At 40.8% G+C, this 15,712-nt stretch overlaps 1 protein-coding gene across 1 annotated transcript; it reads right to left on the bottom strand.

Moving 5' to 3' along the window:
• Nucleotides 1–1,382: 1,382 nt before the first annotated feature.
• Nucleotides 1,383–15,405, bottom strand: LOC131226756 (glutamine--fructose-6-phosphate aminotransferase [isomerizing] 1). Its single transcript, XM_058222463.1, has 11 exons — nt 15,049–15,405; nt 13,075–13,247; nt 12,588–12,699; nt 12,295–12,440; nt 11,067–11,231; nt 9,640–10,000; nt 9,000–9,250; nt 8,801–8,915; nt 8,081–8,336; nt 7,809–7,977; nt 1,383–2,016 (listed from the first exon to the last, which is right to left on the bottom strand). Exons 1-11 carry the CDS (start codon nt 15,305–15,307, stop codon nt 1,933–1,935), a joined length of 2,091 nt encoding a protein of 696 aa, XP_058078446.1. The 5' UTR covers nt 15,308–15,405; the 3' UTR covers nt 1,383–1,932.
• Between the last annotated feature and the right edge of the window lie 307 nt (nt 15,406–15,712).

Here is a 15,712-nt window from a genome sequence, read left to right as displayed (position 1 = left end):
ACCTGCCTCATTTTTAGGGTCATATCTTAAAATAATATGAGAAAAGCGGTGAACGGCGTGAATAAAACACTTACATCACGGTGGGTCCCACAGAGCCCTGCCCGGACGGATTACCGTCCTGGCGGGGGTAGGACGCAATCCGCGTATGGTCTCTCTTATCTTGCATGTCGAAAGGTGAACACCACGACTGCCGAGATTTATATGTTTTATCCACGCGGTCCATCCGTTTTTTACAGCTCATTTTAGGCATGACCCTAAAATTCAAGCATATCCAAAGCTCGAATGGACCGCAACATAGGAAATGGTTGGGATACTGACATCCACCGTTGAAACTTTCCTGGGCAGACCATCTGATTTCCATTGATTCGACGATGTATCTCTCTTCTAAATGGATCAGAATTTCTTTTCCCTCAGGCCATATATTGGTACGTTATACTTTTTTAACGGCTTGGATTTTCAACAAAAAAGATATGGTGGGAATAAGAAATTTCACATACACTGTTGTACGTAAAGTTTCTCTGCCGTTGGGCGGGAGTTGAGGTTTGTTAACCTCACACACTGGTATGTCGTCGCTCATCGGCATGCCCCAGCGTGCCAACATCGTGTGCGTGGGAATGATCGGAGCCGCTCCTAAGTTTGGCCGCATAGTTAGCCATTCTCATCGAGTGGTCCATTGATAAATAAACAAATGGACGGCCAAAAATACTTGCTTTAGCGGTCCATTTGTTTCCTACAGTGGGCCACATAATAAATGGTCTTCGATTTCCGAACCAAGACATCTACACGGTGAGGCGTGCTTGATGAACAAATAGATCATGCGAACGGATTTGATGTTGGCATGTGTGCCAGGACGTAGATGGCTATATCGTAGTAGAACAGAATTATAGCCCTGCGTTTGTACAAGTGGGGGCCATTGCTAGTAATCCAGACCGTTGATCTGATTGCCCTTACGTGGATTTAGGATTCCCTAAAAATCTCCATTCGAGGACGGTCGATGTGGGGCACAAGCAAACCCAATAATATCATAAGTAGGGCCACTCACAGGCCGATCTGGGCCGTCGCCAGCCCCATTCTAGAAAAAAGGAGAACGATCCAGTAGCGTCGACCACTGTAGTGCCCACCCTGATCATTGCATGAATTCCGTTCATCATGTGCGACCTCCGCGGCGGGCCATATGAACGAACGGTTGGGAGAACCACAGTGATGTGCATATTAAAAAAAATGAACGGCTAAGGGAAAAAAAAAAAAAGCATCAATTTACTTTGTACGCTGTCCCACCTGAAAAGTGAAATTATCTGATTTTTCCAGCAGAGGATCTACTCATTATTTCAGATCTCATACACGTGTGCCCGCTTGAGGATGTGTACGGGGCCACACGTGTGGAATAGCAAACCCCTTAAAAAATAAAATAAAATACACGGAACCACCAGAGGTCTTGATTGTCAGTTCCACACAAGAACAAGGATGCCTTTGTACACACTCTAGAATAAAAACAAACTCGACAATGCCGTTGGTTAGACGCAAACAAAAGAATTGCAACTGGAGGGTACTCAGCAAAAAGCGTGCAGGGGGCAATCTAGACCTTTTATCTAATGGGCCCCATCGCAGCCCCCACAATCTTGATGCAAGTAACTAGCTAATCCTTGATCCTTTGCCTATTTTCCACTCAGTGTATCTCACTCCCACCATTGATCGTGGCTAGGACCTTCTAAACTGGGAGTTCGTTTCAACGGCCCGCCTAAATACCTTGGAGACGATGGGGCGCATAAATCAGCAGTCTGGACCACATAAAATGGGCCTGCTTATACAGAATCATGCAACTCAAGGCTGAGTACCCTATATAAATCCCTACCAAAGAAACAGGGAAATGCTACAAATAATAGGATTCGTGGTTAGAATAATAATACACCGGTTTGATCAACGGCCGTGTCTTCATTGAGTGGTCACGCTCTTGGCAAGATTCCGAGGCTGGTCGACATTGTATCCCCGCAGAACAGTGAGATGATAAGCCAGCAACTGCCAAAATAACAGAAAGAGATGTGTTAGATTTTTTTATTTTTTCTTTTCTTTTTTGCCCTTGAGATTGTAACTAAACCTACAGCTGGTTGTTGGTAATTGGTGGTTTAATTTTCATACTAAAGAGTAAAGGAGAAGACTTGGATGTTTGTCACTTTCTATTTGCTGAAACTCATTTCTGGCTCCCTTTTTCAGTAACTGATAATCTAGTAACCGCTGACCTGCATGGGCCATATGGCCCATGATCCTAAATTGACACTAATAGAACAAGATGCTAACCCATGGAAATTTTTGGGAAAGAAAATGGATGGTCAAAGGGTTGAATTAGACATTGTAAATATATTGCCGCATGTTTGAATATCGATAAAAATAAAAAATAAATAAATAAATAAATAAAAATAGGTGACATGCAAAAACTGTTGTCATGTGCGATCATATATGCCATATTATTTTTCTTTTGAGAGATAACGCAGAAGAATTTATTAAAAGGGAAAGGTAAAAGCAACAAAACAGAGAGAGCACAGCTCTGCTGAGATAGCAGACCGGCTACACAGTGAGAAAAATATATGCCATATTTTTTAGAAGGATCGCATGTACCATCATGGCATATGCGATCCGGGATAGTATGCAATGGCATACCTTTTTGTGAAATAAATATGTGATCACATATGCGAGTATATGATGGCATACTCCATATGCGATTGCATATTGTTTTGTTAAATTTTATAATAAATATAATATAAATAATTAAATATATAACTTAATTTATAGATGGTCCAACAGTCTCAAACACTCGAACTACAATGAAATGGGTAAAAGAACCCAAGCCAAACGCTTTTAGTAATCAGGCATATATAGTTTTTCCTTCTTTTTTTTTGAAAGGTGATATTTTATTGAAAAAGGAAAAACATTCTGTAGTTTTTCCTAATATTTTAGATTTTTTTCAATTTTTTATTTTTCCCATTTTTTAAACTTTTTTTAAAAAAAAAATTCAAAAATTAAAAAGCTAGAGCAATACGCAAGTACGATGGTATACATGATTTGATAACATTGCACACTAAAATATAGCCCGATGGAATCCCAATATCAGTCAGTCAGCTGCATTAGATGTGACCATTCTACATTATTAATAGTAGCATAAAATGCTCAAGCCGAAAGGTTGTACATTTACTGTTTGGGTTTTCATTATGGATAAGTAGGGGCAAGTGGGCCCACGGATTGACAATCCAAACTGCCAGTTTTAATAGGATTCTCTATAGATGGTCCATGATCTAAAACCCCCTCAGATTGGAGAAATCTGAACCCCCCAATGGATGGTCAACAATTAAGCAGTAAAGAAAGAATACAGCAAAAAGGCCAAGCAGTATTCAGCAACACTTCCAACCTGAGGGTGTTAGGTTGGTGGGCCATCAATGGTGAGGCCCATGATATCAACATTTTGGATCATTGATTCAATATGCCCCACTTTTACAAACTGAAGACACAAACAGGACTGAACGGCCTTCCAACCCAAGCATCGTATCATACCTCATAAACCAAAACCATGTTATGATGTAGAATGAGGACCCTGCACAACTTAATCTAGAAACTTGTTTCCATCAAACCAAAAGAATGTTTCTCAAATGAACTAGCTCCTTTCATGAGGTCTGATTTATTTAAAATCTTCAAATGATACATTTGACAATTTTCATTTCCCTAATTTCTAGGTTGATTCAGTCTCATCAAATACAGTTAAGTAGTTGTACCGAGAAACACAATGGTCCATGTGGGTTAAATCTGGATCTATGGGGCAAGCACGCTTGCATATAACAAGGTTATGTTCAAGTCAGCATGCACGTGACTTCAGCCATGGAAGACCATTCCTGTAAGGCGTCACTTTTTTCAGAGGTAATTCTGTTTTTTTCTTATTAAATAAAATGCTGAAGAAATGGTTCTGCAGCCTATCTCAAAATATCGCTATGCTACTTCAGTTCAAAAGCAAGTAAAAAAAAGTTTCAAGTCAGCATGCACAGGACTTCAGCCACGGCAGATCATTACTATAAGCTGTCACGATTTTTCGGAGGTAGTTCGTTTTTTTTTTTCTTTTCTTATTAAATAAACTGCTGAAGAAATGGGGTTCCACAGCCTCTCTCAAAATTTCTTTGTGCTATTTATTTCGGTTTCAGGGCATCGTGTCACATTTACCGACAGAAGTGAAATTCTGATAAGGTTCAAAATGGGTGGTGAGATTGGGCTGATGTGTGTCCATTTTCAGGGCATTGTGTTGCATTACCGACAGAAGTGAAATTCTGATGAGGTTCAAAATGGGTGGTGAGACTGGGCTCATGTGTGTCCATTTTCAGGGGATCGTGTCACGTTTACCGACAGAAGTGAAATTCTGATAAGGTTCAAAATGGGTGGTGAGATTGGGCTGATGTGTGTCCATTTTCAGGGCATTGTGTTGCATTACCGACAGAAGTGAAATTCTGATGAGGTTCAAAATGGGTGGTGAGACTGGGCTCATGTGTGTCCATTTTCAGGGGATCGTGTCACGTTTACCGACAGAAGTGAAATTCTGATAAGGTTCAAAATGGGTGGTGAGACTGGGCTGGTGTGTGTCCATTTTCAGGGCATTGTGTCACGTTTACCGACAGAAGTGAAATTCTGATAAGGTGTTCAAAATGGGTGGTGAGACTGGGCTGATGTGTGTCCATTTTCAGGGCATCGTGTCACGTTTACTGACAGAAGTGAAATTCTGATCGGGTTCAAAATGGTGGTGAGACTGGGCTGATGTGTGTCCATTTTCAGGGCATCATGTCACGTTTACCAACAGAAGTGAAAATTCTGATAAGGTTCAAAATGGGTGGTGAGACTGGGCTGGTGTGTCCAGGTCCAACCCACGAACTAAGGACCCCCAAGTGTAAGCCCAGTCCAGGCCAGTGACTTCAGGATCAGGATCAGTTGCTAGCTAAATAGCCAAATACCTAGCTTGACAGTGTTAAATATGCCAGGTCAGTCTCCCTTTTAATGAAATTCTTCACCTTTCAAAAAAAAAATATGCCAGGTCAGTCTAGGCAACCCAACCTATCAGGAGTCGGAAGAATCAAGCATTGGGCCTGAAAACTCAGTGCGGAGCCAGCCCATGGGTATCCAGCAACCAATGTCTGCCACAACAAGGGCCAGGGCTTGCCTGGTCCAGCCCGAGACAGTTGCAACCATAGTGACAATTCTTGTCCACAGGAATTTCTCAGTTCAGTAATTTCTTGGGAGTGTTTTTTTCTTTTCTTTTTTTTTTTCCTTTCCTTTCTTTTTTTTTTTTTTTTTGAGGTTTTTCTCAGGATATTATCAGGAAAACTCACTAAAAATAATTTTTTTAGAAAAATGCTTATTATAATTAACAAATCATTTTGAATTTTTAAATTTAAAATTATATAATTAATTAGTTAAAATTTTAAACAATTTTCACATTAATATCGGAACAATGTCACAATTTTATTTTATTGTTTTGAAAGATAAATGGGAATTTTATTAAGAGGCGTTGAGCTGGCACCCAAAAGCTTACAACCCTAACAAGCAAAAAGCAAGATACGATCTTTTAAACTAGAAATAATAACAAAAACATCATTTCTAATGTTATTAAAGCATCTTCCATTCCCCCTGACCAAAGAGCCACGTGGAGTGCCAACGTCCATTCCCTCTGAAGCTTGATTCCCAATAAACACCCTGTGACCACCATACTTTGAAAGAATGGAGGATACAATCCCAAACCCCAACAATGAAAAGAAAATGAATGAACAAGTGATCGATTGACCCCGCATTTCTCTAGCATAAAACGCAAATGTTTGGGATCACCATTCCCCTTTTGCGCAAATTGTCGATGATTAAGATTCTCTTCCTTCCAACTAATTGAACAACAATAAAAACATTATTTCTAATGCTATTAAAGCATCTTCCATTCCCCCCGACCAAAGAGCCACGTCGAGCCAACCTCCATTCACTCTGAAAGCTTGATTCCTAATAAACACCATGTGACCTGCCTCTGATAAACTTTCCAAGGCATGGACTACTACACCTTGAAAGAATGGAGGATACAATCCCACAACTAACCGTGCAAAGGCTGCAACTTTCAGAGGGACCCCATAGTGCCATAACATAGCTGTCAGGGCTCGACCCTCACCCGAATGGGGACAAAGTGATTTATAGAAGGAGCTAACTGAAAAACAAACTTGAACTTTCCTTGCACTACATCATCCTATCTTGCTCCTCACTCGATGGGATAAATAAGTGGGTTCTTTGAAGGAGAGAGACATTCTTCCAACAAATTCCAACGACGCAGAGGCGACCATGCCCCCAAAGATCCACTAGCTGCCCAACAATTCACAGCTGAGATGTCTACCGTCGCTAGCATCAAGGGGACCTCTATTGCCCAAGCATCCGTCCAGAATTTGATATGATCTTCATTACCAACCATGAAGTTTATCCCCTCCTCAAACTTCTCTTTCACACTAATGCTCTATAAAGAGAAGAGTCCCTAGTCCAAACCCCACCCTCGCATCCGTATTTGGAGGCAACCGATCTTCTCCATAGGGCATTAACCACAGACCCAAAACATCGCCGCCACTTTCCCAAGAGCGTTAAATTCATATACTCCAACAATCTTATACTCCCCTTGCCACACACCTCTCTAATTTCTAAAGAATCCCTTTGGCGATCTATCTATCAACACTGAGAATCCAGAAGACCGGACACACTCCCTCACCCACCTCCATTTCTCACCACAACCAATCCTTCCCAACATATAGTCCAAAAGGTTCAATCGACATTGTCGCAAGCCTTTTCAATGTCCAACTTACATACCAAAGCCTCTCCAACCCTCCTTGAACCTAGAATCAATACATCGTGGGTCAAAAGAGCACAATCCAGAATCTGTCTCCCTGGAATAAACACGTATTGGTTATCTAAAATGACATAACCCACCACTAATCTTAGTTTGGAAGCAAGAACTTTTGTGAGGATTTTATAAGGATTCCCAATCAAGCTAATAGGCCTGAAATTGTTGATATTTTCCGCACCCATTACCTTTGGAATAATTGCAATAAAGGGCACAATCCAGAATCTGTCTCCCTGGGATAAACACGTATTGGTTATCTAAAATGACATTACCCACCACTAATCTTAGTTTGGAAGCAAGAACTTTTGTGAGGATTTTATAAGGATTCCCAATCAAGCTAATAGGCCTGAAATTGTTGATATTTTCCACACCCATTACCTTTGGAATAATTGCAATAAAGGAGGAGCTGATATTCGGTGGCAAGCGGCCCCCCTCAGCAAACTCAAAAATAGATCTCATCACATTGTCCTTCAGGACATCCCAAAGGAACTAAAAGAACGCAACAGATAGCCATCAGGGCCCGACACCGTGTCACTACCTAGGGAAAATTTCACAATAAATTTGCAAAAACTTAAAAACTGCGGATATTTTGAATATCTTGTGATATAATATCATTTAATTGTTTTTCCACGATGATATCACAGGAATTTCAAAATCTTCAGCGATATTTCTCGGTGGTTGCAACCTAAATTCCAGCAACTTGAACATTAGTATAATGAGTGTTGAGCACTGTTCCAACTGCAGCAGTACTCCCCTAAGTTAACAATTGCATATAAGACAAGAAAATGGAAATAACACTCAGGAATGGGAATGACATCATGTTTGAACAAATGATCCAACAGATCCTAAGGTGCAGTTTTTATCCAGAAAAGAACAAGGCAAACAGTAGAATATCCATTTTGAGCATAAGCGGAGAAAGTACCTGCAATGGGATTATATTAACAACAGGCTGAAGGCAATCCTCAACCTGAGGGACTTCGATCACTCGGCAAGATCCACTAGGGCACACCAGAGGTGCCTCTCCCTTTGAGCACATCACTATTAAGCGACCTTTCCGAGCATGAAGCTGCTGGATTACGGACTGTTGCTTGCTGTGATAATACACAACACAACACAAAACAATATCGGTATCAAGGAAGTGTATGCTTATCAGGTAAATAATGTCGGCATTGTTGACTTCGATGAGATTTCCACCTGAAGCAAGCATCATGTGTAGCAATGACGATGATAGGGAGAGTTTCGTCAACTAATGCCAAAGGCCCATGCTTCATTTCGCCCGCAAGTATTCCTTCGCTGTGCATAAGTGCCACTTCTTTCACTTTCAAAGCACCCTCTAGAGCTGTTGCATAGTTGTAGCCTCTGCCGAACATGAGAAGTGACTGCTCATCCATCAATAGTTTCGCCAGATCCTTCATTTCATCATTGAGTTTCAGCACCTCTCTAATTTTGTCTGCCAAAGGAAAAAAGAGATGATAAGCCAGTACCTTTCGATCAGTAATTTATGTTGGGGATAGAGGAATGGTATTTGAAGGCAGGCATCTGCAGGCACCAAAACAAGTGGCCCACATATGTAAGATCTGAGGTGGTTAAGTATGACTTAGCTCCAAATTCAGGTCAGTCCACTAGAAATGTGGGCCCATAGGTGTATGGGGAAAACGAATGGCTAGGAAAAGACTAATCAATGGTCTGCATTCAACATAAATCTGTGCCTTGTCTGATGACTTGAGCGGGCTAATTTTCAGGCTTGAGGCCCACCTGATGAAGGGAACAGATCTCGTATGTGCACCATGTTAGCTCATGTGGGTACCTGCTTTTGATGTCTCACACACGTCCGCAAGTAGAATTCCTCTAGAGGATAATGACCAAAGTTGTGGCCACCCAGCCCAGTAGCAGCAGATATAAACAACAACTTACTTGGCAAATCAAACAGCCCATCTATGACAGCCTCCCTTCTTGCTTGACTGGATATCGTGTCATCTCCAATAGCTAAAGCCATCATGGCCATCACCACTATCTGACTCGTGTATGCCTGTTGGATTATTATTATAATTGCATTACAGACCAAACAATTCTATTTCAAAATCAAATAGGAAACCATAACAGCAATTTCTACCTTGGTACTAGCCACACCTATCTCAGCCCCCGCATTTATGTGAACACCACAGTGTGTATTCCTGGCAATTGCACTACCCACAGTATTTGTTATGCCAACGCATAGTGCGCCATTTTCCTTGGCATATTGTAATGCAAGCAGAGTGTCTGCTGTTTCACCAGATTGACTGACGAATACTGCTGTATCTTCTCTGTATATAGGACCCTGCCTATCCAACAGATCACTTGCAAGTTCCATAGTAACAGGCACACCTTATTTCAAATCAAAGAGTTAGTAGGAATAAAACGAAGCTGCTTCTTTAACATAAAAATATTCAGTCCATAAGCAGGAATACGTTTAAAAGGAATAATTATTGTGAAGTTCCATGGAGACAAATGGCAACTCTGCACAGCATACAGATTCTGAAACACTCACTAACAGGACCAACGCCCAAAATCAAGCCAATCAGGAAGAAGATCTTAACTACTCTGATCAGAGCAGGGTGATCATCTTTTTTCCTCCAATCAAGTGCTCAGGATCGTCCAACCAGCCTGATTTTTTGACAGCGCCCACACATGTTGTGGCCTGCCCGATGAATTGTCCGGATTCTGTACACGTCTGCAAAAAACTGTATACGATTGGTGAATCAAATAGGACTCACCAGAAAGCTCTTCCATAAAGGGTCTTGCGGCTAGAGCTGCATTATAGCTTGTACCGCAACCAATGAAAACAATCCTCCTGCTTCGCCTAATTGTTTTTAGGTGATCCTTCAGCCCACCCAAAAGAAGTCTCTTAGCTTTGCTAGAACCTCTGCACGTAAGCCTCCCCCTCATTGTTGTTTTCAGCGACTCTGGCTGTTCGTGAATTTCTTTCTGCATGAAGTGCTCGTAATTTCCTTTCTTTATCTGCTCAACCTCCATCTCAAGAACAGATAATGCCCGTTGCACCGATGCAGGTCTAGGAAGACCTCCATTAATTTTTGCCTTGTCAGAATCAAACTTGAGAATCGATACGCCTCCATCCTGGAATATCACAATTGACAATAAGCATTGTACAATCTTAATAAATTTAAGGTTCATTGCAGAAGCAATACACCAACCCAATTAGTTGGGATAAGGCTTAGATGAAGATTGCAGAAGCAATATCAAAGATTACTAGGAATAATCCTGAAACCAATCACTGAAATTATCTCATACAGCATATCAAGGGGTCAGAGTAATTTGTGGGACATAAAGTATCACAGCTTCAAAGATCATGGAAAATAGTGCCCATGCATGTCAAAACAAGAAGGCGATGCATGTGTCTAGAATGTATATGAAGCGCATCCTACTTTCATGATTTGTTTTCTTTTTTAATCATAGTTCTTGATATTAGATAAGTATTAGTATACTTTTTTGCCATTCATTTTGATCAAGTGCAGAGAAAATGTATAATTATTAAGCAGAAAGCACAAATAGCAAACATAGACTAAGCACATGATAGAAAATAGCACATGAAGACCATGCATGCATGTATGTATATATGTATGCATGTATCTAAGTTCACATCATGAAATTTTTCCTGTTAATTTGTCACCAATTTATTTGTCTCCAAACAAGCCATCAAAAAGAATGGAGCTCCATCAACAGTGTTGTATAGGGCACTCTTTTCAGTACTTGGACCCTGGTACCGTGCCATGAATTCCACACCTCAATTGGATTCACATTCTGGACCCTCAGAATTTAGATACCCAATTCAGTTGTTTATGTGAACCCAATAAAGTGAATGCAAGCTACGTCCTTGTTTAGCAGGATGCCTCGTGTCCTTCTCCCAGATATGAGAACAAGTCATATGAAGCAATTATCTTGTACCGGCTTACCTAACCAAATAAAAAGGAGAAGCAACAACCCAAGGAATCACCAACTACCCAGTCAAATTAACTGATCAGATCAATGAATAGGATACCATAACAAGCTATCTTCAGTTTGTAATAGGAAAACTTGACAAGGTTAAGAACAGCGGAAAAAAAAATCACTAGAAAGAAAATTTGCAAGATAACATGAGTAAACAATTAGATAAGCACAACATGCAAACAGAGAACAGAAGAACCTTAAGATGAACCACTTCATCATCCTCGATCACCAACACTTTCTTCGTGTGTTCTATCAGGGCATTGGCATCACTGGAAAAAAACAGTTCTTTGGGTTTTCCATTCATTGTGAGGAATTTCACATCATGAAACGCTGTTCCACTGTTGACATCTTCAGCTAATTCCTGCAATAACAGTAAATTTTTTGCATGTTTAAAGCCAATACCATCTTGATTCGTGACACAAAAAAATTGACAAAAATAAAATAAAAATGGAGGAAAGTAGTATCTTTCACATACTTCTAAAATAGATCTGTAATTGGAGTGAAGACAACTACCAATTCACATAAATCATGTGTCTTTCATTGGATAAATGTGATTTACATCTTCCTATGAGAATTATGCAGGGACAAAACTTGACAATGTAGACAGAAAATAGGGGCTGTTTAAGACAAGGCTCAAGGACTGTTGAGACCTATAGTAGGGAACCAAAAGGAGATCATGGAAACAATTTTTGTGCGCTTTAATTGAGTCACAATCGTGAATTTATGCTCGGGTGTTTAGTTCTCGTGCAGGAGTCCTCAGACATCTACACAATAAGAGGTTCATTTTGACATTACTCTTTGGGTACAACTTTAGTCACAGAATTAAGAAGGCAGTTTGTTGTTTTGCAATTTTATAGATTTACGAACGGGATTTGGGTTTAAATGTTTAAGTTAGTTTCAAAATTCTTAGATTATTTTTGGTTGAAACAGTTCTAGTAGAGTTAGCTTCATGGTTTCAATTTTAATCAGTCTCCAAATCTGTCTAGACGTCAGTGGTTGATTTTCTTATAAATAAAGGCATGGAGTATGTAATTGCATCTTTCCATTATTAATTCATAGCATTCATTTCTTTTCTCTCTTAGTGTCGCATTCATTTCTTTTTTTGTGTTTCAATGAGGAAAATTTGGAGGATGAGAGATTCCCAGCATCACTTATATATTAAAATATCACAGGACTAGTTTAAAAAAATTTTAAAAAAAAAAAAAAAATGTTCAAGATATCATCATTATCTAAGCATTATCCCAATTAATAGATCTATGCAAGACATATTAGTGGAAATCTTAATATCAATACGAAGGCATGGTTTCAATCAAAACATGAAATACAGCAATCAATCAGCCACGACCTCTCCTCTTTTTTTTCCTTTTTGGTTGGGAAGGGGGGAGGGAGGGGGGAGGGAGGGAGAGTCAAGAGTCCTAACTTACTTTGACACCCAGAAGCAATGGACTACCACGTTTGCACGCAATCAGCTCGTTTGGATAATGTGGACTTTTGAATATCAGTGCATATGCTCCCTCAATATGCCTCATAACTTCAATAACAACCTCACTAAAGGTGACAGTCTGGTCACCTGCAACAAAGACACTTCAGAGGATCAACAAGTGAGTGAGAGAGTTGAACTATCTAATGCGAAACTCTGATGCTCCACTGGGCAAAGATCCAATTATGAGGCCTATCTGTCAGACATACTACTAAGATCTGAGATGAAGGCGATCACCTTCTCCATCATTTGCCTTGTCAAAAACAAATTTTGCAAGCTTTGGAATCACTTCTGTATCTGTATCTGATTCAAAGGTGAAACCATGTCGGATCAACGTCTCTTTTAGAACCTGATGAGAAACAAGATCACAAAATGTTAGCTTTACTGCATTCCAATAGTAGGAACTGAAAACAGGAAGCAGACTGCCCATGAGTTCAGTCAAAGGAGGATCATCCCAACTTCTAAGTCGCAGATAAATACAACAAGATGTGTGTGAGTGTGTAGTTGAGGATTCTTGTCAGCAACGCATGTTCATAGAGAAACGGACCCAGTACTCAATGACTTGCCCAATAATGGCCTTGTATTACGAATTATACTGTACAAAAAACTTGCTATCTAGATTCTAGAGAGATCACGTACAGCGAATTATATTGATTACATCTACTGCTTCTACCTTTTACTGGAGAATAGCAGAAAAGGAAGATGACTAAGCAATTGAGAATACCTCGTAATTGGTAATGATTCCATTGTGAACAACCAAGAATTCGTTCCCTGGGCCAGAGGATTGTGGGTGGCTATTCCTTGGAGAAGGCACGCCATGGGTCGCCCAACGAGTGTGTGCAATTCCAGCATGAACAGAAAATGACTCACCTAAATTCAAATCCATCAAGTCTGCCGCTGTAAACATAGAAAAATTCACACCCTCAATCAGAAATGTTTTATCAGCACAGAGAAATCAGCCTACCAATTGTGTTTTCAGAGTACCATAAACACCAAAGATTATCATTTCCAAAATCAATCACATCCGAACTCCAACTCTAAAATCGCAAGAATCACTACGCTTCACTTCACTTTCCTCGCGTACAGCACATATGAGTATCCTGGAGGTGAATCAGAGCAGGCAGTGGCCCTCGCCCCAGAAGGCTCCTATGCCCTATTTGTCAGGCAAACTGTCCACTAGGTGCATTACATACTTCATGGACAATCATGTGAAATCACATTGATTGGACAATCTGATCCATCCATAACCTGATCTTCCTTTTTATAGCCATCCATTTTCCAAGGCATGGATAGGATGGTTAGGATTCCCTCATAGAAGTGACTCTTTAGAACCATAAGCAACCAATGACAGGTCCTAGCAAAAAGAGGCTCAAATTGTTGAACTATTTTTACTTAAGTGATCTTGACCATCCATTTTGTAGTCTATTCACAGAACGGTTGGAATCATGCAGCCTATGTGATGTTTTACATGGGAGACCATGAAATGTCAGCTGGACCTAATGAACAATCCAGATCCATCAGTTGGATTGGATTGTCCATGTTTTCCCGTGGAACTGGGAGCAGCCTAACTTACAGGGCTCTGAGAGCGCTAGATCATTTCCATGTATAAAAAGAAACATAACTCCACCAGATTATAAACACGGTTCATAAAGCCGACTCCAAATAACTGGTAGAAGGCTATAATGATGATGAGTACAGCGAAAATGGAGAAGAAACATATTTTTGAAGGGAAACACTTGCGTACATCGCATACATACCTATCAGGGTTACTCTCTCTAACATGGGGAAATGACTCAACATGCAGAAAATCCACTCCTTCAATCGGGTACATCACTCCTTGTTTGGATTTGACTCCCAAAATCGGGTGGACTCAACACTCAAGTGGGTCACCCCATAAAGTTATACCTAAAAACCTCTAAATTCACATGGTATGGCCTACCTGAGTTTTTGAGTATTGTCACTTTTGGGTAATTATTTAATCTTGATGAGGTAAATCGGACGAATAGATTGGACGGCATATAAACACCACGATGGGGCCTTCACAAAACTAATGGTGGGCATCCCATCCCAACTTTTTACGAGGGTGTGGACAACCTAAGTTCTGGATGGTCATGATTTTTGGGTTCCAAGGTGAACATGAGGCAGCATACCTGATGGACATGGTGGATCTCGTGAAAATTCCACCCATGTGGCTCTCAATGCGCGCGAGAGATACTAGCTGCAGCTCTTTTTGCAGCAATATTAGGTTTCATTTGCATGTTATATTTTTCTTTGAACATCAAATGGTGCAGTAGGCAAAATTACCACTGATTTTGGTTTAGGTTGCAACTCCATTTCATGTAATTTGAAAATATGGTCAGTTTCACCAGAAACACATGGCCAACAGACACAACCCAATGCATAAAAACCACAAGAAAACAAAAAATCAAAACCCTAAAAATCCTAACCTTCCAAATTCCTTCACACGACCAAACCCTCAAGTTCACAGACACATCTAGCGAGAAATCTCGCCTTAAGTCCAATTATGAGATAGAACCACCAATCAAAATCCTAGGAAAATCCTAATTCCCCACCAAAACCAAACCCAAACCATCACAAAAACGGATCAAACGGCAGATTTCGTACCAAACATGCAATGCGCAAGAATTCAAAACCCTACAAACCCTAGCTCCCCATTTCGGCAAGATCGGGCGCTTACCTTCGTAGACTGATTTAACAAGCGACTCGATCTTCCCCTCCTGCCGAAAGACGAGCGGCTCGGACGATCCGCATTGAGATCTCCCATCACATGGGCCGTCAACCCCGATCGACGGCCGAGATCGGTCGGAATCGATGGAGATGCCAGCGGAATCGTAGCCTCTGTATTCCAAGCGCCTCAGGCCATTGAAGAGAACTTCGAGAGTGTATCTTCTCTCCCTCTCGATATTGTAATTCAAATACGCGAAAATCCCACACATTCTCGCCCCCTCTCTCTCTCTCTCTCTGTGTCTCTCTGAAGAAGAAGAGATTTTCAAAACAGAGGAAGAAAGAAGAGAAAAGAGGACACAAGGAAGAAGGAAGGAAGGAACAGCGTTCGGTATTGCCAGTCCTGCGTCTCTCACGCGCGGCACACGTGTGTCGACTTGGAGCACGTGCGATCGAAATGGGATGTACACGGGAAGGGATAGTCGTTGGTTGTGAGGGGCGCGGCTTCAGTGGATCTCCGGATCCACCGATCAGTGGATCCCCTGACTGTGGGGCCCACCTTGATCTATTTTACTTACATCCATGCCATTCATCCCTTTTGACACCTTATTTTAGGCTGCAGTGCCAAAAATGAGGTAGATCCAAATTTTACGTAGACTACACCATAGAAACATTAG

The sequence above is a fragment of the Magnolia sinica genome, chromosome 15 (genome assembly GCF_029962835.1).
Source record: "Magnolia sinica isolate HGM2019 chromosome 15, MsV1, whole genome shotgun sequence".
NCBI classification, from domain to species: Eukaryota; Viridiplantae; Streptophyta; class Magnoliopsida; order Magnoliales; family Magnoliaceae; genus Magnolia; species Magnolia sinica.
This window is presented reverse-complemented; position numbering and strand designations above follow the sequence as displayed.